This window comes from Nerophis ophidion, linkage group LG09, assembly GCF_033978795.1.
Source record: "Nerophis ophidion isolate RoL-2023_Sa linkage group LG09, RoL_Noph_v1.0, whole genome shotgun sequence".
NCBI lineage: Eukaryota > Metazoa > Chordata > Actinopteri > Syngnathiformes > Syngnathidae > Nerophis > Nerophis ophidion.
Genome location: NC_084619.1, coordinates 7,476,215 through 7,499,172, shown reverse-complemented (window position 1 = coordinate 7,499,172; position 22,958 = coordinate 7,476,215). Strand labels below are relative to the sequence as shown.

Here is a 22,958-nt window from a genome sequence, read left to right as displayed (position 1 = left end):
TGGCATTTTAAGTGTTTAATCAGTCTTGTGGGTTTCACAGTAGATGAGAAGTATCAGTCAACACCTTATGTTTGAATTGTGCCACCTAGACCGTGTGTGTAACATTTAGAGGATGTGTGTAACATTTAGGCAGGGTGGCTATGTACCCGGAAACCAGACGTGACTGACAAACAAAAACTTTGCAAAAGCAATAGTGGCTCAAACCCCTAAGAAGTTATTATACACAACCCAAGTTGCACTCAACCTGCAAAGCTAAAGGTTAAATGCAGTATTTCACATCTGTAAAGTGTATATAAGGCATACATGGATACAGCCAAAGAGCTGTGTAGGAATGAGAACTGATGTAAAACAAAAAAGTTAAATGTACTCTTAAAAACAGTGACTTCAAAATAAAATAATAAAAAAAATATATATATATTTTTTAAATTCACAGCAGTAACCTCCTGAAAAACAAACCTGTAAAAACTGACCCTTGGTCGTCATCTTCAAAATTGCATTGTTTGAATACATATCATATTCGGAAGATCAGGGGCAACTTCAAAGTTGCATAAACTTAATATTAAATAGAAAACGTAACATACAGTAACTTAAGATAAATTCATTTTAAGGCACACCTCTGGTCTTACTTGCATCCAACAAACTGATGTAAACATTTCTCAATGCATGAATGGACCAATCCAAATAAATATCACCCTTTGAAATTGAATAAAAAAAAGTTTTCAGTAAAAAAAACAAAAAATAAAACTTCTTTTAACTGCTAGCTTTCTTAACGGGGTAAAACATGGTTTAAATTAAGAGACATGCAATACAGCACCCATACTATTGAGATAAACTAATGTCGATTAGGTTAAGAAATATGTTAAATAAAACCCAGTGAATTCCTTTTAGTCACAGGTTGAATAAGAGAAAAACAAATATTGAAATAAACTGTATAGCGTATGACAGTTTCAATGCACATTACAGCAAGATGCAGGTTTCCTCAGCTGTCTTATTCCTAAAGGAAAGACAAGAGGAGAAAGGCATTTAAACATCTATTATGATTTAACGGCAATCAGAAATGCATAGATTAAAAAGAATATTTGATGCTATACTTCAAAAACAGGGCAACTTCAAAAGGTCTGGAAATTAATAACATTTTGGAGTTCAATCTAAATTTTGGGGGAACAGTAAAACTAAACATGTTTGTTCAAACTATCTTGTCACCATGGTGATATCCGTGATGCTCCAAAGAGTTAATTTAACACAGGGTATTTTTTGTAATACCGCAACAATGGCAAAGTGTAATGATAGCCATAGGAGAAATGCAACTTACTTACGACATGCCAGCGATATGAGTAATAAATACCACAAGGATATATAAACTCCAGAAACTTCTATACTGAACATATTTACAAGATGAAAGTATTGCTCTGTGAACATTACAAGTCCCTCTTCATTATGCATCCGAAAAGGGTGAGTAGTTATATTTTAATTTCATCACAGTGTTTAACAACTCTTTACATTTGTATGACAGATAATTGTTTCAAACTGTTAAACGATGCCTGAACAGTTAAGATGTTATAATGGCAGCAATTTGAGCCCAGGTAATACTTTAAAATGACTTCCTATAAGAATAAATGTTTGGAAACTTGACAGCATCGAGTATTTAATTTTGGGGTTGCACTGCAGCAGTTGGTGTAAGAATATGATTTAAATATGATACAATCATCAGGTAGTCAGTATAAGATGTGGTGTGTCATATACAGTGGGGCAAAAAAGTATTTAGTCAGCCACCGATTGTGCAAGTTCTCCCACTTAAAATGATGACAGAGGTCTGTAATTTTCTTCATAGGTACACTTCAACTGTGAGAGACAGAATGTGAAAAAAAAATCCAGGAATTCTAAAGAATTTATTTGTAAATTATGGTGGAAAATAAGTATTTGGTCAACCATTCAAGCTCTCACTGATGGAAGGAGGTTTTGGCTCAAATTCTCACGATACATGGCCCCATTCATTCTTTCCTAAACACGGATCAATCGTCCTGTCCCCTTAGCAGAAAAACAGCCCCAAAGCATGATGTTTCGACCCCCATGCTTCACAGTAGGTGTGGTGTTCTTGGGATGCAACTCAGTATTCTTCTTCCTCCAAACACGACAAGTTGAGTTTATACCAAAATGGATACATGGATGATACAGCAGAGGATTGGGAGAATGTCATGTGGTCAGATGAAACCAAAATATAACTTTTTGGTATAAACTGAACTTGTCGTGTTTGGAGGAAGAAAAATATTGAGTTGCATCCCAAGAACACCATACCTACTGTGAAGCATGGGGGTGGAAACATCATGCTTTGGGGCTGTTTTGCTGCTAAGGGGACAGGACGATTGATCCGTGTTAAGGAAAGAATGAATGGGGCCATGTATCATACGATTTTAAGCCAAAACCTCCTTCCATCAGTTAGCGCTTTGAATGGTTGACCAAATACATATTTTCCACCATAATTTACAAATAGAGTAAATTCTTTAAAATTCCAACAATGTGAATTCCTGGATTTTTTGTTCACATTCTGTCTCTCACAGTTAAAAGTGTACCTATGATGAAAATTACAGACTTCTGTCATCATTTTAAGTGGGAGAACTTGCACAATCGGTGGCTGAATAAATACTTTTTTGCCCCACTGTATGTGGTGTTATGATGAACTACTTACTCCTCCACTTCTGGTGTCAACTGAGCAGCTGGCTTGAGGCCTCTGCACTTTGCTGTTTTCCTTCCCTGTTAATATTTGGCTTCCCAACACCTTCCTCTGTTGTGACAAACACAAACATCACCTGGACTTTTCCAATTTATTGAGAAGTAGTGCTGACATTTGTGGTCACATTGGAGGTAAAACATGAACATTTAGCTACAAGTACATGTAAAAGTAGTGTAAACAAACCTTAATCATGCCCCCTAAAGAGCGGGACCGCCAGTGTTTTCTGCTGAATGGCGTCCGGGAGTCAGGGGAGGCTGTCCCCAAAGGCTGTTTTTCAAACTAAACATGCAGAGACATGACACATGAGCTTGCTGATTGGCAAAATGTTCCCCATAGATTTTACAAAATAATGTCCGACCTGTCGAATGAGTTTCTTCTTCTTGGCCGACTCGGGCATGCTTTTGACTTGCTGGTATAGCTCTCGGAGAGACGATTCAGTGCATGTCTGGGTATCACTGGTCTCAGGGGTGCCAGTGACACCCACTTTGCCTACAATCTTTCTCGTGTACGGCGAACAATTGGAGGTGGGTGTGAGCAATACTGAAAGGTCTTTGGTCCCAGACCTGAGAGTCAGGTCATCCTAAAAATGTCAGACATGCTTTATTAAATGTTTAAAGTAAAGTCATTGCAGTAAAACCACGCAAAAAATCCCGGAAGGAACAATTGATGACAAATTTAACACTGATCAAATTAAAACTTTATCTAACTGTTGTCCGTCTGTGTTGTCCCTGCGATGACTCAACTCAAGGGACATTACTACAAAAATTAAACTTGGATATAACTCAACAGTACTCGTTGGAATTCAAGTTTGCCTAAAAAAGTCAATAGTACTTATGCAGCCCTTGTTAATGACCACCACCGCCACGCTTGGCTTTAGGCAAGTAAGTGTATTTGAAACTAAAAGTGTAAGTTATCATTAACATCGAGGTATTGTTGAATTTGCTCAAAAAGTACTTGTACACACACTGAAATCTTTTGACCAAGTAATTTTTTTTTTTTTTTACATAACTCAAGTAGCTAACACACTGTTAGAAAAGCCACTATTTTGCACGTTTTGGGTCTATTATGCATCACTGATAGGGTTTTAGTTTTAGTATTAGAGCTGTTTTAATGACGAAGATTCTATTGTACGGCGTGGCGAAGTTGGTAGAGTGGCTGTGCCAGCAATCTGAGGGTTATTGGTTCAATCCCCACCTTCTACCATCCTAGTCACGTCTGTTGTGTCCATGGGCAAGGCACTTCACCCTTGCTCCTGATGGGGTCTGGTGAGCGCCTTGCATGGCAGCTCCCACCGTCAGTGTGCGGATGTGTGTGTGAATGGGCGAATGTGGAAATACTGTCAAAGCGCTTTGGGCTCCTTAAAAAGAGGTAGAAAAGCGCTATACAAGTACAACCCATTTACCATTTAGGCAAGATGCTGATCTTGCTTCTCACTTACTGTATGTTGTGAATGGGGATGTAAGGATAAAGGGTAATAATGATAACCGCGATAAAATTAACTACGGTTAGTATTTCTGTTCTAAACTAAAATTATCCCCAAAAAAACTTTGATAGCACTTTGATAAACTCACTGACTGGTGCCAGCTTACTAGCTTAAATGCTATCATGAAAACAAGAGACATTACCATCTTTCCCGATTAAGAAACGACACACAGACAGAATGACAGAAGAAAATTGAGGACCACTGCTCTAAAGTACTGGACAACCAACTTTCATTTTTAGGTATTCATTTTGTGAGATACTGAGGAAAATAACTAACCTTTGATTGAAGAATTTTGGATCCGGTGTAGTAAACTCGTGCATAGTCTTTGATATATGCAGGGGCCTTCAATGAAAGTGAATGTATTTTAAATGTTTGGTCAAACACACAATCGTGCAAATTCCATTCACATAACAGGTCTATCTCATTAAATAAAAAATATATCAATTCTCCTGTTTTTATCCTTAAAACCAGAAGCAAAAATATACAGGGAAATACATTTTCATTTAGGATTTCAGATTTAAAACAAAACAATGAACAGGTGACTGCATTGTCGCTCAGAAAATAGACTTTAAAACGGCTCTGCTTGTGTACAAATCTTTTCATGATCTGCAACCAAGGTTTAACTGTTAACATCTACGCTTTTTACACTTCTTTATTGTCGATCATATGTCAAATGTAACTATTTTATCTACACTCCAGTCTAAACTTTGATTTTAATTCAGGATAAAAAAAATTAAAAAAATGTATTTGCCTTCTTGTAATTTTGTGCACTTTGTCCTGTTGTGCATTTGTATTGTGCTCTATATATAAACTTGCCTTGTTTGATATTATATACACTAAATGAATATTAACATTCCATTCAAAACCAAGTTCAAAGCAAAAACTGTATTTCATAATTAAAAACCCATTGTCTATATAAATTCATATTCTCAATGGTCCACTTTGGAGAACAATATATAATCTGAATTAGTTTGTTGTTTTTACCTTGAACAGCTTTTGAGAGTGCCTTATAAGGAAGGCAACACCATTATTTAATTTCTCAATGTTTCCCTGAAGATCACTTGCCATCACCTGCAATAAGAAATGGAGGAAAGATGGTAAACAGAACTTTGGGAGGGAAAAATACGATTAACCTCAGAGTACAGGAAAATGACCCTTACGTTTTTGGGCCAGATGATATGTGGAGCAAACATCGTTGCCAGATTGATGGCAGACATCTTATTGACTTGCTGATGGCGGGCAGTGTGATAGAGCAGGTCTAACAGGAGCTTCAGCATGCTGCGGTTGGCTGGCGGAAGCAGCATGAAAAGCAGCTGAAAGGCTTCAATTTGGCGTTCCTTGTCTGGCACGTTTGTTTTATCTCCTTTCTCATCAAAGCGTTTCAGCTCTGGATACGTTAAAAAGAGAAGACAAGGTTAAAGTAAGTTAATGTGATGGAGATTAATGCTTGTGGGCCATGATATTGAATTAATGAGCACCTCCAATTTTAAGGTGAGCGTTATAATGTCTGTGCGTTAGCAGGGGCTCAGGCAGCTCTCCCAGGTAGATTTTCAGCAGAGTGGCAGCGTCATTGGGGTGGAAGTCGCCCGTCTCGAGATCTATTTCTGCCCCGGTATTCAGCATCTCCCTCAGAGCTGCTTGCCGCAGGCTGTGGCCTGGCACACGGAACAGCCCCTCTATGTGATGGTCTGGGAGATGAAGGGAGGAGAAAACATGATGTAGAGAATTGGTGGGGAGACGGAGCAAAGGAGTGAATGGAATGAGAGAAAAACAGAGAGAGAGTGAGAGAGCGTTAAAGCAAAGTGCTCTGAGATGAATAATTGACTCAGGCAATTGGGCCAAGTGTCCACTTTCTGCAAATACGTCATTGCTTTCCAGAAATAAACCAAGACGTCATGCTAACTCCAACAAAGTTAGCAGGAAGCTCTAATGGTTTAGCAGTCAAATTCTTACAAAATGGCATTGAAAAACTCGTCAATTAACCTCCGTTATGGCAATACACTGTTATAAAACAAATTAATGAGTGTAATATTGACAACTTTTCACATAAGGGAAGATGGGGCATGATGTAGTGTTTAATTCGAGGTTTATAGAAAAGTTATAAAACATGTTTACTTTCTGCTCAGAGACAATCCTATCATATTTCCATAAAACATTATTATTAATTGTTTGTAAAATCACATATGGTGCAATATGTAATAATGTAATAGATTTCACCTCTTCATGTAATAATGTGCATATGTTGTAGTATAATTCTTGAACTCTTTTTGTAATAAAGTTGACACATTTTGTTACATATTACACAATTTATTACATAATGTTGGTGCTGCAATTGTTTTAAATAAAAATTGGTGCATTATGTAATCAACCATTGAAATTGATACCTTATTTTAGAAAAAACTATAAGAGAAATAAAAAAACAGCCTTTTGTGTGCCTGTTAGTTAATATATCTCTAAGGCCATTCAGGAATGAAAACCCAATAAACAAACGTTTAAAAAAGAAAAAATGAAACATTTAATCTTCATTATAATTTAAAAATTCTGGTAGGATGTCTCATTGGTCAACTAGAAATCAAACCGTATTGAATATGATGAAGAATGTGATTGCAAGCTAGTGATTAAAGTTACACGACAGAAATAAACAACATGTAATTGATGGAATAAATATTTATTTTGGTTTTATATTTGTATTAGTTTATATAGTAATATGATATAACATAATTCACATTACCCTACCAAAATGTCAGTGCACTGGTCATTTTCAAGTCAGAAATATGTCATTAGTGTAACTTTAGTCTCTGGCTTGCAATCTCATTTTTCATTATAAATCGGATGTATTTATTTATTTGACCAACAAATGGATGATGAATAGGGGGCAGATGTTATTACAGATTTGACTTCTTTCTGCTTCTTCTCTTTCATAATTAACTTCAATGTTGATTGTTTTTTTTACTTTAATGGATAAAATAAAATATGGAAAAGTAAAAAAAAAAAAGGAAAACATTTTAACCTACAAAATTCCTGACTAAAAAGGTATTAATTTTGATAGTTTAGAACATAATTAATTACCAAATAGTTACATTTTATCCCATAGCAATTCCAGCGCCTGCATTATGTAATAACTAATGCAATCTATGTATGCAAGTTATTACAAAATGTGTCAAAGTGTGTTATAAAATGTGCAGATGATTACATAATGAGGTGAAAGTGTATTACATTACATATTACACCCTTATTCATTATGCATTGTTCGAGGGTTATTAACAGTACACAAGCACATACAAATAAAACACACACATCCAATGAATTTCCTCCATAGATAAACAAGACATTTCAGTCAAATACACATCCCTAATAATCATACAATGTTAAAACATTCGGCATGCAAACATGAGGTAATTCTTAGTCCAGAACTATGCTGTTGTGATAAGGTAGGTGTTTACTTACAAGCATATATTAATAAACAATTTTAAACACTTCTGAATGAAAGTGGCATTTCTGCATGAAGTAATACTCACTTTTGCTCAGGTATTCAATCAGCTGATATATCTGCGCAATGCCTTCTTCAGTTAAGGGTGCGCCAAAAACAACACCTTTTTCTGGAAAAAAAAAACAAAAAAAAAACGTATTCCTCAAGTCAGTTGAGGGACAAGTTGAACAAATAATTGTATTAATGGGTAAGAAAAACCTAAAATAGGTTCTATATCTATTGACATTAAATTATTGTCTTGGGGAAAAAACAATAAGCCACACAGGTTGTGTCAGTGATGTTTTTGCAGTGGGCAATTATTCTTTCTTGCGCCAACAAGGGCTACATTTTAACAATCAGGTAATGTACCAATTAGTTTGTTCGATGAATTGAGTAATCGGACACACTTCTTAAACTGTTAATAAAAGCAACAGAGTACTTCTGAACATGAACAAATACAAATTTGAAAAATGTGCTCTAAAATATGCTTTTTATTTGACTTTTTGTGACACTACCAAAGAAGAGTACCAGTCATAGATGTGATGATAACCACAGAGGCCAACATTTTATTTGTGGCGACATAAAGCACCATAGCAACAGAAATTGTAGTCCTGGCTTTTCAGTTCAATATGGCTCAGACTTGAATAAGTCAAGCATACTTACAACTCTTATGCAAATGTCTATGAATGTTCTCATTCATCCGGGTCACGGTCATTTCAAGGCATTCAAGCAATCGCAACTGGACTGTTTGGTTTGTCTTACAAGACGCTTTGCCTCTCACCCGAGTTCATGCTCATGGACTTAGATTGGTCAGATGTAGTCCAGCGGCTGGTGCCAAATCCCCTTTTATGCAAATGCAGAGTCACTCAGGCATTTTGCAGCTGAAGTGCCAACTGAATATTGCTTTCACCTATCATCTGTTCACATGTGTGACATTGCCCCCCCTACCATGTCCTAATCTTTCCAAACTTGTACCAATCTCTTGTGCTGCAAACATTTTCATTTGTGCCGTTACAGTTTTTAACGTTTTATGGTATTAATATGAAGTTAACACGTGCTTAGTCACAACTACGCCCCAACTACGTAAAAATCCCCCCAAACGTGTTACATTCATTTGTGCTTTGTTTGTGCTGCGAAAAATTTGGTGAACCTGTTATAGTTTTCAAGTTAGTTATCCATCCATCCATCCTCTTCCGCTTAGCCGAGGTCAGATCGTGGGGGCAGCAGCCTAAGCAGGGAAGCTCAGACTTCCCTCTCCCCAGCCACTTCATCCAGCTCTTCCCGGGGGATCCCGAGGCGTTCCCAGGCCAGCCGGGGCATGTAGTCTTCCCAACGTGTCCTGGGTCTTCCCTATGGCCTCCTACCGGTCGGACGTGCACTAAACACCTTCCGAGGGAGGCATTTAGGTGGAATCCTGACCAGATGCCCGAACCACCTCATCTGGCTCCTCTCAATGTGGAGAAGCAGTGAGTTTACTTTGAGCTCCTCCCTGATGGCAGAGCTTCTCACCCTATCTCTAAGGGAGAGCCCCGCCACCCGGCGGAGGAAACTCATTTCGGCCGCTTGTACCCGTGATCTTATCCTTTCAGTCATGACTCAAAACTCATGCCGTAGGTGATGATGGGAACGTAAATCGACAGGTAAATTGAGAGCTTTGCCTTCCGGCTCAGCTTGTCTTCACCACAACGGATCGATACAGCATCTGCATTACTGAAGATGCCGCAGCGATCTGACTGTCGATCTCACAATCCACTCTTCCCTCACTCGTGAACAATACTCCGAGGTTATTGAACTCCTCCACTTGGGGCAGGGTCTCATCGCCAACCCGGAGTTGGCACTCCACCCTTTTTCGGGCGAGAACCATGGACTCGGACTTGCAGGTGCTGATTTTAAGTTAGTTAGTTGCAGTTTATTTCGAACATGCATTAAATACAATTACAATTTAATGCATCACATATTGGCCCTGCGATGAGGTGGCGACTTGTCTAGGGTGTACCCCGCCTTCCGCCCGATTGTAGCTGAGATAGGCGCCAGCGCCCCCCGCGACCCCATAAGGGAATAAGCGGTAGAAAATGGATGGATGGATGGATGCATCACATATTTCCAGTTGTTTCATAACAGCACATCTGAAAACAAGTAGGAGGAAGCAGAGCTTATTTAATCCTACCCCGTTAAATATTATAGAAGTTTTATCTCATTTCTTTGTTCTCTGTAAGAGAACAGTAAATAAATAAATGTGTACATACATTAATATACAATAAGTAAGTAAACAAATATTAAATGCATCAATACATATTGAAATAAATAAATAAATGATAAATGGGTTGTACTTGTATAGCGCTTTTCTACCTTCAAGGTACTCAAAGCGCTGTGACACTACTTCCACATTTACTCATTCACACACACATTCACACACTGATGGAGGGAGCTGCCATGCAAGGCGCTAACCAGCACCCATCAGGAGCAAGGGTGAAGTGTCTTGCTCAGGACACAACGGACGTGACGAGGTTGGTACTAGGTGGGGATTGAACCAGGGACCCTCGGGGACAAACATTTACACAATAATCAAAGTTCTAATAAATAAATAAATAAGTAATTTATGGTTCACCTAAGAGATGAGATTATTTTTTAAAAAATGGTTCAAGATGTTTATCATACATCTTTTTTGCACTTTTAGTTTGAACAGTTCCTTAAACTGAATCATATTGGTGATTTGTTTGACTTCTTTGCCTAATCCATTCCATTTTTTAATTCCACTTACTGAGACACACGGTATTTAGTGTTGTACGTGCAAACAAATATTTTAAATTAGATTTTCTCCTCTTGTGGTTGAGAAGAATTGATGTACATTTTTGGGTACCAGGCTATAGCTTGCTTTGTACATCATTTTAGCTTTTTGTAAATGCAAATCGTTGAATTTCAACATTTCTGATTTAATGAATAAAGGGTTTGTATGTTCTCTATATCAAACATTATTTTTTGTAACACAGTTAGTAAATTAAGCGTAGTTTTGTAATTATTTTACCATATTTCTACACAATGGTAACACTAGCGAGCAGTAGAACATGTTTTTAATGTGAGGAGCCAGATGAGGTGGTTTGGGCATCTGGTCAGGATGCCCCCTGGACGCCTCCCTGGGGAGATGTTTAAGGCGCATTCAACCGGTAAGGGGCCACGGGGAAGACCCCAGGACATGTTGGAGAGACAATGTCTCCCAGCTGGCCTGGGAACGCCTTTGGATCCCCGGGGAGTGCTGGACAAAGTAGCTGGGGAGAGGAAAGTCTGGTCTTCTCTGCTTAGGCTGCTGCCCCCGAGACCCGATTTTGGATAAGCAGAAGAAGATGGATGGATGGAAGTTATTAACAAATTATGATTCATAACCAGTTCCATAACACCCTAATAACTTCAAAAATATAATAGACCAAAAATGTTTTCTGAACAAACAATCGCAAACAACGCACAAACGATTGAAGCAAGCTTAACGAGATTTGGACAAGGACACAAGTTAATCACAAAACTTTAACTTAAAAACTATTACAGTTACACCACGTTTAAGGGGCCCAGTCTACTGTTTTGATGAAATGACATGTGTTTTACATGAAACTAGAAGTTTATAGCTCTGCTTGCCTGTATTTTTTTTTTAATTCATTTTACAGTTATTTTACCATTGGACAAGAAAAGTTGTATCTAAAAAAAAAATGTTTTCTTGGTTTGGGAATGTTATCAATTCAATCTACACTGTATGTCATATTACGAGTTGCAAGCAGTATATTTATTCTTAAAGTTAAAGTTAAAGTACCAATCATTGTCGGACACACTCTTGGTGTGGCAAAATTATTCTCTGCATTTGACCCATCACCCTTAATCACCCCCTGGGAGGTGAGGGGAGCAGTGAGCAGCAGCAGTGGGAATCATTTTTGGTGATTTAACCCCCAATTCCAACCCTTGATGCTGAGTGCCAAGCAGGAAAGGAATGAGTCCCATTTTTATAGTCTTTGGTATGATTCGGCCGGGATTTGAACTCACAACCTACCAATCTCAGGGCGGACACTCTAACCACTAGGCCACTGAGTTATTGGTCTTGATGCAGTTTTTGGACAACCATTTCCATCATTTTACATGAAAGGACCGTGTTTTCAGTATCTTGTAAATAATAAACAATTTATATATAGCTTCATCAGTACAAAAAATGGATAATTTAACTTATTCTGTGTCCATTGAATACCTCCCTGCTCAGCAGTCAACATCAAGGGTTGGAATTGGGGGTTAAATCAGCAAAATGATTCCCGACCATGGCCAACGCTGCTGCGCACTGCTCCCCTCACCTCCCAGGGGGTGGGACAAAGGGATGGGTCAAATGCAGAGCGTAATTTCACCACACCTAGTGTGTGTGACTATCAGTGGTACTTTAACTTTTTATCATTCCGTGTGATTAACATATGCGTTAAAGGTTACCTTTTCGTTTGAGGAAGTTGAAGGAGCGGAGGAAGCCGGAGGAGGAGGGCACCCTGGGCTCGCAGTCCCCAGTCAGCTGAGCGAACTCGTCACCTGGAAGGTCGATGAGTCGGGTGACATTGGCCAGCACCAAGTCGGTGAAGGTCTGCGGCTGTTCATGTCTCAGTCTCTCCACAAAGAAGTCTGGGTTGAAGATGACCGACTGGCCAGTATTTGACGTGTCTCGGCAAGTAAACACGCTGTGTGTTGTCCCCCTGTTGAGGGCACAACAAGTTAGTTCAACGTGGGGCTGGGTGGAGTTTGCACAGCGGTTAAGTAATTGTGGTTAAACAGGATTTAAACCTCAAAACTTTCTTTCTTTCCTTAGTTTATTTCGAACATGAACACACTTACAGCATAAAACGTCGCGCAATTTCATATAATTTCAATTTACATCATGCCTGAAAAGGAGTAGGAAGAAGCAAAGCTTATTTAATCCTATTCCGATTCCCCTTCAAAACCGCACTAAAAGAACACCTCCAGTCAACTACAACCCTAGAATAACACCCTCCCCCCACCACTTCCCACCTCCTGGATTGTAAATAATCAAATGTATATACTTGTTCTGATGCTTTCTGAGCTCACTATGTTCACTGCTCGCTGTACATATCCTACCAAGTCAGACCTTCACTGTTTCAATGTCCATTTCTCAGATGATATAATTGTTGACTGAAGTGCTGATATCAACCAAACCTACCCCCCCACCCCCACCCCCTCCCTGGCTGACCTGTACAGCTCCCGCTGTCTCAGGAAAGCACAGAACATCCTGAAAGACCCATTCCACCCCGGCACTGCCACCTAGAATTGCTACCCTCGGGCAGACGCTGTAGGGTGCTAACAGCTGGCACAAGTAGACTAAAAAACAGCTTTTACCCAAGAGCCATAGTAGCATTAAACAGGCACTGAGTGAGCATGATATGTCCATCATGTGTCACGACTTTTAATTTATTTGTTTTTCGGACAATAATGTGCAATATTGTTATATGTATGTGTGTATATATAAATAAATAAATGGGTTGTACTTGCATAGCGCTTTTCTACCTTCAAGGTACTCAAAGCGCTTTGACACTACTTCCACATTTACCCATTCACACACTGATGGAGGGAGCTGCCATGCAAGGCGCTAACCAGCACCCATCAGGAGCAAGGGTGAAGTGTCTTGCTCAGGATACAATGGACGTGACGAGGTTGGTACTGGGTGGGGATTGAACCAGGGACCCTCGGGTTGCGCACGGCCACTCTGCCACTGCGCCTACATATATTCTTCCACAGTGGCGTGTTTTAAGTCTCGTCTTAAGACCCACTTTTATCCTTTGGCTTTTAACACTACGTGAGTTGTGTGGTCCTCTGTGTTTTTTTATACACTTTGATTTTTATTTTACTGTTTTAATTGATTTTACCCTTTAAAATAGTTTTTAATCATATTTGTTTTTATATTGTTTTTATTTTTTGTTTTATTCAGTCATTGGTGGAGCATAATATTGTTTTTAACATGGCTGTGCAGCACTTTGGAAACATTATTGTTTTTAAAATGTGCTATGTAAATAAAGTGGATTGGATATGCATGTGTGTGGATATATATATATATACATATAAATTAGGGGTGTGTGAAAAAAATCGATTCAAATACGAATCGAATCGTTTACGTTTTGCGATTCAGAATCGATTCTCATTTTTAAAAAATCGATTTTTTTATTTATTTATTTATTTTTAATCAATCCAACAAACCACTACAAAGCAATACCATAACAATGCAATCCAATTCCAAAACCAAACCTGACCCAGCAACATTCAGAACTGCAATAAACAGAGCAATTGAGAGGAGACACAAACACGACAGAGAACAAACCAAAAGTAGTCAAACAAAAATGAATATTATCAACAACAGTATCAATATTAGTTATAATTTCAGCATAGCAGTGGTTAAAAATCCCTCACTGACATTATCATTAGACATTTATAAAAAAAATAAAAAGGAACAATAGTGTCACAGTGGCTTACACCTGCATCGCATCTCATAAGCTTGACAACACACCGTGTCCAATGTTTTCACAAAGATAAAATAAGTCATATTTTTGGTTCGCTTTTAATAACTAAAACAAATTTACATTATTGCAATCAGTTGATAAAACTACTCTGCTTGCATGTCAGCAGACTGGGGTAGATCCTGCTGAAATCCTATGTATTGAAAGAATAAAGAATAGTTTTTAATTGGAAAAATATCATTTTTGAATCGAGAATCGAATCGAATCGAAAAAAATCGATATATTATCGAATTGTGACCCCAAGAATCGATATTGAATCGAATCGTGGGACACCCAAAGATTCACAACCCTAATAAATGGGTTGTACTTGTATAGCGCTTTTCTACCTTCAAGGTACTCAAAGCACTTTGACACTACTTCCACATTTACCCATTCACACACACATTCACACACTGATGGAGGGAGCTGCCATGCAAGGCGATAACCAGCACCCATCAGGAGCAAGGGTGAAGTGTCTTGCTCAGGACACAACGTATATATATACACATATCTTATTTCTATCTTTTTTTACTATTTATATTACCATATTGTATCTGGGGATCTGCTCCAATTTCGTTGTTCTTTGAACCTGTTCACTGCAACAACGACAATTAGTCCTGGGTTCAATCCCAGGCTCGGGATCTTTCTGTGTGGAGTTTGCATGTTCTCCTCGTGACTGCGTGGTTTTCCCTCCGGGTACTCCGGCTTCCTCCCACTTCCAAAGACATGCACCTGGGGATAGGTTGATTGGCAACACTAAAATTGGCCCTAATGTGTGAATGTTGTCTGTCTATCTGAGTTGGCCCTGCGATGAGGGGGCGACTTGTCCAGGGTGTACACTGCCTTCCGCCCGATTGTAGCTGAGATAGGCACCAGCGCCCCCCGCCACCCCAAAGGGAATAAGCGGTAGGAAATGGATGGATGGATGGATATTTAACTTGTTGGCAACACTAAATGGTCCCTAGTGTGTGAATGTGAGTGTGAATGTTGTCTATCTGTGTTGGCCCTGTGATGAGGTGGCGACTTGTCCAGGGTGTACACCGCCTTCCGCCCGATTGTAGCTGAGATAGGCACCAGCGCCCCCCGCCACCCTAAATGGAATAAGCGGTATGAAATGGATGGATGGATGGATGGATGGATATTTAACTTGTTGGCAACACTAAATGGTCCCTAGTGTGTGAATGTGAGTGTGAATGTTGTCTGTCTATCTGTGTTGGCCCTGTGATGAGGTGGCGACTTGTCCAGGGTGTACACCGCCTTCCGCCCGATTGTAGCTGAGATAGGCACCAGCGCCCCCCGCCACCCCAAATGGAATAAGCGGTAGGAAATGGATGGATGGATGGATATTTAACTTGTTGGCAACACTAAATGGTCCCTAGTGTGTGAATGTGAGTGTGAATGTTGTCTATCTGTGTTGGCCCTGCGATGAGGTGGCGACTTGTCCAGGGTGTACACCGCCTTCCGCCCGATTGTAGCTGAGATAAGCACCAGCGCCTCCCGCCACCCCAAATGGAATAAGCGGTAGGAAATGGATGGATGGATGGATATTTAACTTGTTGGCAACACTAAATGGTCCCTAGTGTGTGAATGTGAGTGTTGTCTGTCTATCTGTGTTGGCCCTGTGATGAGGTGGCGACTTGTCCAGGGTGTACGCCGCCTTCCGCCCGATTGTAGCTGAGATAAGCACCAGCGCCCCCCGCCACCCCAAAAGGAATAAGCGGTAGGAAATGGATGGATGGATATTTAACTTGTTGGCAACACTAAATGGTCCCTAGTGTGTGAATGTGAGTGTTGTCTGTCTATCTGTGTTGGCCCTGTGATGAGGTGGCGACTTGTCCAGGGTGTACGCCGCCTTCCGCCCGATTGTAGCTGAGATAAGCACCAGCGCCCCCCGCCACCCCAAAAGGAATAAGCGGTAGGAAATGGATGGATGGATATTTAACTTGTTGGCAACACTAAATGGTCCCTAGTGTGTGAATGTGAGTGTGAATGTTGTCTGTCTATCTGTGTTGGCCTTGTGATGAGGTGGCGACTTGTCCAGGGTGTACACCGCCTTCTGCCCGATTGTAGCTGAGATAGGCACCAGCGCCCCCCGCCACCCCAAAGGGAATAAGTGGTAGGAAATGGATGGATATTTAACTTGTTGGCAACACTAAATGGTCCCTAGTGTGTGAATGTGAGTGTGAATGTTGTCTGTGTTGGCCCTGAGATGAGAGGGCGACTTGTCCAGGGTGAACACCGCCTTCCGCCTGATTGTAGCTGAGATAGGCGCCAGCGCCCCCCGCCACCCCAAAGGGAATAAGCGATAGGAAATGGATGGATATTTAACTTGTTGGCAACACTAAATGGTCCCTAGTGTGTGAATGATGTCTGTCTATCTGTGTTGGCCCTGTGATGAGGTGGCGACTTGTCCAGGGTGTACACCGCCTTCCGCCCGATTGTAGCTGAGATAGGCACCAGCGCCCCCCGCCACCCTAAATGGAATAAGCGGTAGGAAATGGATGGATGGATAATTTGGGACCTAAACAGGATGGATTCCGTTTGACCTAAATGTAGCTTATTGTCAGCGAGCCAGGTGCAACTTGAACCGAGTTCATATCAGTAAATTGTTTGACTTCTTTACTTATTCCATTCCATAATTTAATTGCACATGCTGACACGCTAAAGGTTGTAAGTGTTGTGGGTGCTTAAAGTCTTTCAAAACATGCTACAACGTCAAAGTAGATGCTAGTTAGCTAACACCACCGACCACAAAAAGCAGCATTTAACACCGTTGTTCGTTAAGCAAGGAACGTAATATATAATAACAAGCGTGTTTTTTTTCGTGTTTATTTCGCTTGTTTGCTGGGTCGTTTCCAATAAATATCGTTTAATATACCTTCTGTCCAGCTTGTTGGTGTTTTGGGGACCCTCCTCAGCCGCCATCTTCCTTTTGAATCATCCGCTGTTTCTATTTAGCTCCGCCCCTCCACATTCTGATTGGCCAGATCTTACTGACGTCACAGCACGCAGCGGTTGGTAATTGGGTGTCTCATACTTATAGCAGTGGTCCCGAACAACCGGGCCACGGTACCGGGCCGCAGAATTTTTTTTTATTCATTTTCATATAAAAAAAAAAAATATATATATATATTTATTTATTTTTTTTTAATTAAATCAACACAAAAAACACAATATACACTTACAATTAGTGCACCAACCACAAAAACCTCCCTTTTTCATGACAAAGAAAAAAAAACCCCCCCCCCCCCCCCCTCCCGGGCCGCGGGAGAAATTATTAAGCATTGATCAGTCCGCGGATACAAAAAGGTTGGGGACCACTGACTTATAGGATAGGATAGTCCAGGTCGCCCGTAAGGACCAGATGAGTTGCCCGCTGGTCTGTTCTAAAAAGTGAAGTGAAGTGAATTATGTTTATATAGCGCTTTTCTCTAGTGACTCAAAGCGCTTTACATAGTGAAACCCAATATCTAAGTTACATTTAAACCAGTGTGGGTGGCACTGGGAGCAGGTGGGTAAAGTGTCTTGCCCAAGGACACAACGGCAGTGACTAGGATGGCGGAAGCGGGGATCGAACCTGCAACCCTCAAGTTGCTGACACGGCCACTCTACCAACCGAGCTATACCGCCCAAATAGCCAAATAGCAGCACTTACCAGTGAGCTGCCTCTATTTTTTAAATGTTATTTATTTACTGGCAAGCTGGTCTCGTTTTGCTCGACATTTTTAATTCTAAGAGAGACAAAACTCAAATAGAATTTCTCAAGGACTTGGTGTTCACTTGTTTAAATAAATTCATTTATTTTTTTACTTTGCTTATTGAAACTTTCAGAAAGACAATTTTAGAGAAAAAATACTACCTTAAAAATGACTTTAAGATTTTTAAACAAATACCGTATTTCCTTGAATTGCTCCCGGTGCGCTAATTAATTTAAAACCTCTTCTCACTCCTGCGCTTACCAAAGGCATGTGGTAAAAGTAAGCATGCGCTATGTATTCAAGCCTTGCACAAATGTCTCTGCCAAGATGTAAAAAAAAAAAAAAAAAAAGTGTTTTACTGTGCAGGTTTGAAATAAATATTTCAATTAAAAATATGTAAATGTTGCATATTATCAATAAAGGTTTGTAAAATGTAATTAAAAAAAAACATGAGATTGGATAGACAATAGGTGTCAGTCGTTTTTACCGAGAGCCATCGTAGTTGTGTTTTGCCCCAGAGGGCTGCTCTTAACAGTGAATACTATTAATTAATACAAAATTGTTTTATGCATTTTATTTGTAGATTTTTCAAAACTAAAATATAAAAAAAAAATTGGTAAGTTGCAATAATTTAACCTCAAAATGTAGTGTATATTATTATAAATGGAAAAACAGTACTGCTGTTTTTAGGGTTAAAAAAAAGAAAGAACGAAAAGGCAGCTCAATTGCCAGAAATTTACTGTAAAATTAGCATTTTTTTTACAGTAAAATGTTGGCACCTGAGCTTTCAGGTTTTTTGTTTTTGTTTTGTTTTTTACCGCAAATCAACAACTGTAGATATTTCGGTGTACTACTGTAAATGGAAAAACGACACCACAGTTTATTACATTAAACAAAGTACTGTTTTTTTCATTCGGAGAAAAATGCCGTAAAAACCACAATAAATTTCACAATTTTACCATGAAATATATTGCTACTTTTTAAGCGGTAGATAATGGATGGATTTCTATTCAGAAGATGGTCTGAATGTTTGATAATATATATTTTTGCATAATTAGACAATATTTACATTAACATAATTACATAGAATGGTACATATATATTGTGTCTCCCAAAATAGAAAGAAAGAATACATTTAGTAAGAAAACTTACAGTACTTTATTTATACATATTATTTCCAGGCTTTCGGGGGCCAAATAAAATGAGTTTGACACCTGTAGGATAGACTTTATTCATCACACAACGGATAAATTACAGTGCAGGTACAAAAAGTCCACAAAAAATGGGTAAAAAAACTGGAAAACGAAAGGAAAATATTTAGAAATGCAATGAACATACAAGCCATTTAAAGTGCACAGAACTGAAGCAACCAGTTGCCACTTGCACCATTTCTACATACAGCTACAAAAGTACACCACAATTACAACAACAAAAAAAGCAATAAATAATACATATTGTACAAATATGACTGCACCATGCGTTGACAAACAACAAAACAAAAACACCATTTTTGTGGTGCTCCACGACATCGCCTTGTACAAAGGAGCAGACCCAACAAAGCAACCAAGAGAGCTAACTTCGTCAAAGGCTGCCCCTTAGCTCTCGGCCAATGTCCAGTGCACATGGATGAGCGAGAACTCGTTCGATACACTCTCGTTCAGCCAGGGCTCCGTGACTCTTGTCGCTCCCGACGCTCAGCATGAGCTCCGCAGACCCCCCCCCCAGCTCTTCCGGTCTCTCCGGTGTGTCAGAGAGCCAGCTGTTTGTCTCCGGTGCAAACATGGCCATGGTCGTCATGCTCCTTACAGGCAGATCCAAAAGTTCACAAAAAAAGTCATAAAAATGTCACCCCTTTTTTGAGGGGTCCCAAACATGAAAACAAGAGGGAAACATCAAGAAGACAAAAGGGGATACACGAGAGCAAAGAGCTCCCGCAAATACCGTATTTCCTTGAATTGCCGCCGGGGCGCTAATTAATTTAAAACCTCTTCTCACTCCTGCGCTTACCAAAGGCATGCGGTAAAAGTAAGCATGCGCTAATTATTATAAAACCTCTTCTCACTCCGCCACTTACCAAAGGCATGCAGTAAGAATTTGAGTGTGATGTAAGTTTGGACCTTAAATCCTACTGAATAAGCTCTTAATCTTTTTCCCTTTATGCGATTTCAAATTACTGGTATTGAAATCAGCTTCCTCCATTTTGAAAATGATGACAGGGGAAGTGTTGACCAGGCGGTAATACTAAGCATGCGCTAATTATTTTGCAAAGCGAGTTTGATCTGGCAGTAATTCAAGGCGCATACTATATGCCTTGTGGCAATTCAAGGAAATACGGTAGCAGCCAGTGGCGCCATCTTGTGGGGGGAAAAAATAATCAACATTCACTGATAACATTCCATTACTGCGAATAAGTAATTTTAACTGTAAACATAATTCAACAACTGATTAAAGGCCTATTGAAAGCCACTACTAGCCACCACGCAGTCTGATAGTTTATATATCAATGATGAAATATTAACATTGCAACACATGCCAATACGGCCGCTTTAGTTTACTAAATTACAATTTTAAATTTCCCGCGGAGTTTCCTGTTGAAAACGTCGCGGAATGATGACGCGCGTTTGTGACGTTATTGGTTGGAGGCGACATTTTAGCCCAGCACCACACACAGCTAAAAGTCGTCTCTTTTCATCGCATAATTACACAGTATTCTGGACATCTGTGTTGCTGAATCTTTTGCAATTTGTTCAATTAATAATGGAGACGTCAAAGAAGAAAGATGTAGGTGGGAAGCTTTTAGCTTTTAGCCACACAAACACACAGTGTTTCCTTGTTTAAAATTCCCGGAGGTGAAGCTTTACTATGGATCAGAGCGGTCAAGCGAACATGGATCCCGACTACAAGTCGACCGGCAGTTTTCGGTGAGAAAATTGTGGAAATAAGTCGCCTCTTACCGGAGATCAGCTGAGCTTCTGTCGTGCTGCAGCTGATCGTGACTGGCGTCAACACGCCCGTGGACACACCCCTCCGACTATCAGGTACTATTTAATCTCAGTAAAACACTAACAACACAATAGAAAGATAAAGGATTTCCCATAATTATCATAGTAAATGTGTCTAAAAACATCTGAATCGCTCCCAATGCAATCGCCTTTTTTTTTTTTTGTTTACTTTTTTTTTAGTCCGTCACTCTAAATTTCCTCATCCAAGAAACTTTCATCTTCGCTCAAACAAATGGGGAAATTGTCGCTTTCTCGGTCCGAATAGCTCTTGCTGCTGGAGGATATGATTATAAACTAAAAATGTGGGGCGGTTTAGCTCGGTTGGTAGAGCGGCCGTGCCAGCAACTTGAGGGTTGCAGGTTCGATTCCCGCTTCCGCCATCCTAGTTACTGCCGTTGTGTCCTTGGGCAAGACACTTTACCCACCTGCTCCCAGTGCCACCCGCACTGGTTTAAATGTAACGTAGATATTGGGTTTCACTATGTAAAGCGCTTTGAGTCACTAGAGAAAAGCGCTATATAAATATAATTCACTCACTCACTCACTATAAACAATGTGAGGATGTGAGGAGCCCTACAACCGGTGACGTCACGCGCACATCGTCTGCTACTTCCGGTACAGGCAAGGCTTTTTTATTAGCGACCAAAAGTTGCAAACTTTATCGTCGATGCTTTCAGCAAAAATATGGCAATATGGCGAAATGATCAAGTACGACACATAGAATGGACCTGCTATCCCCGTTTAAATAAGAAAATCTCATTTCAGTAGGCCTTTAAATATCTGCAAAAAATATTTAATCAAGAAACAGACAGAGATATGCAATATTTGTTGGTTTCTTTGCTCAATCCTCATACAGTAAGTACATTGCCTTCTTCAACTTAAACATTCAAATCATACTGCAATTATGTATATTTATGAAGTATTTTGAATATCATGCAACACAAAATTCAATCCATGTACTGCTTGTCCTAATCGGGATGTGGTAATTTTGGGGTGAAAACGGGTTATTAATCATGTCCTACAAAGTCAAGCGAGACTTAAACAACGTCGCAGCATTTGAGAAAAATATTTATTCGCATTTGTATACTGTATATACAAACGTTATTTACACATTAAATGTGATTGTTTCTGCTTTAAATACAAAAAAGTACATCCACGGACATGACAACCTTTGGAATCATACATCAAAACATAAAAATTAAAAATAAAAACATACAAATCATAGACTTGTGATTTCAGCTTGCGTTATCCCAGCATCCTTGGCCATGGAATAGAAATGTCCTTGTTTTTCAAGCAGCCTACTCGGAGAATCAAACTCCACGATCCTTCCGGAATCGAGCACCATCACCCTGTGGAGGAATCAATCCACAATCCACTTTATTTATATAGCACATTTAAACAACAATAACGTTTCCAAAGTGCTGCACAGCCATGTTAAAAACAATTGTAAAAAAAAATAAATAAATAAATAAAATAAAATAAAAAAGTATATATATTATGCTCCACCAATGACTGAATAAAAACAAAAAATAAATAAATATAAAACCAATAAAAACAATATAAAAACAAATATGATTAAAAACTATTTTAAAGGGTAAAATCAATTAAAACAGTAAAATAGAAATCAAAGTGTATAAAAAACACAGAGGACCACACAACTCACGTAGTGTTAAAAGCCAAAGAATAAAAGTGGGTCTTAAGACGAGACTTAAAAGAGTCCACTGTGGAAGCAGTTCTAACATGGAGGGGCAGAGTGTTCCAGAGCTTAGGGCCGACCACAGGGAAGGCCCTGTCTCCCCTGGTCTTAAGTCTGGTCTTGGGCACCACCAGCTGGAACTGGCTCTCGGACCTCAGAGCGCGCGCAGGAATGTAAATTTGGATGAGGTCCGAGATATATTCAATCAATCAATCAATCAATGTTTACTTATATAGCCCTAAATCACTAGTGTCTCAAAGGGCTGCACAAACCACTACGACATCCTCGGTAGGCCCACATAAGGGCAAGGAAAACTCACACCCAGTGGGACGTCGGTGACAATGATGACTATGAGAACATG

General features: G+C 39.6%; 2 protein-coding genes across 2 annotated transcripts in view; both read right to left on the bottom strand.

Annotated features, from left to right (window-relative positions):
• Positions 1-17,204, bottom strand: LOC133558753 (rho GTPase-activating protein 19-like). The gene is made up of 11 exons (XM_061909912.1): positions 17,080-17,204; positions 12,139-12,392; positions 7,733-7,813; positions 5,693-5,902; positions 5,375-5,601; positions 5,199-5,285; positions 4,491-4,556; positions 3,090-3,311; positions 2,915-3,010; positions 2,687-2,782; positions 1-994 (listed from the first exon to the last, which is right to left on the bottom strand). Exons 1-11 carry the CDS (start codon positions 17,124-17,126, stop codon positions 989-991), a joined length of 1,392 nt encoding a protein of 463 aa, XP_061765896.1. The 5' UTR covers positions 17,127-17,204; the 3' UTR covers positions 1-988.
• Positions 17,205-21,951: 4,747 nt separating this feature from the next.
• The window catches only part of abcc2 (ATP-binding cassette, sub-family C (CFTR/MRP), member 2), a 56,927-nt gene continuing 55,920 nt past the window's right edge, over positions 21,952-22,958 (bottom strand). The window contains exon 32 of the mRNA XM_061910181.1: positions 21,952-22,250. Coding sequence (XP_061766165.1) covers positions 22,121-22,250 — 130 coding nt within the window. The 3' untranslated portion in view covers positions 21,952-22,120. The remainder of the gene's footprint in view (positions 22,251-22,958) is intronic.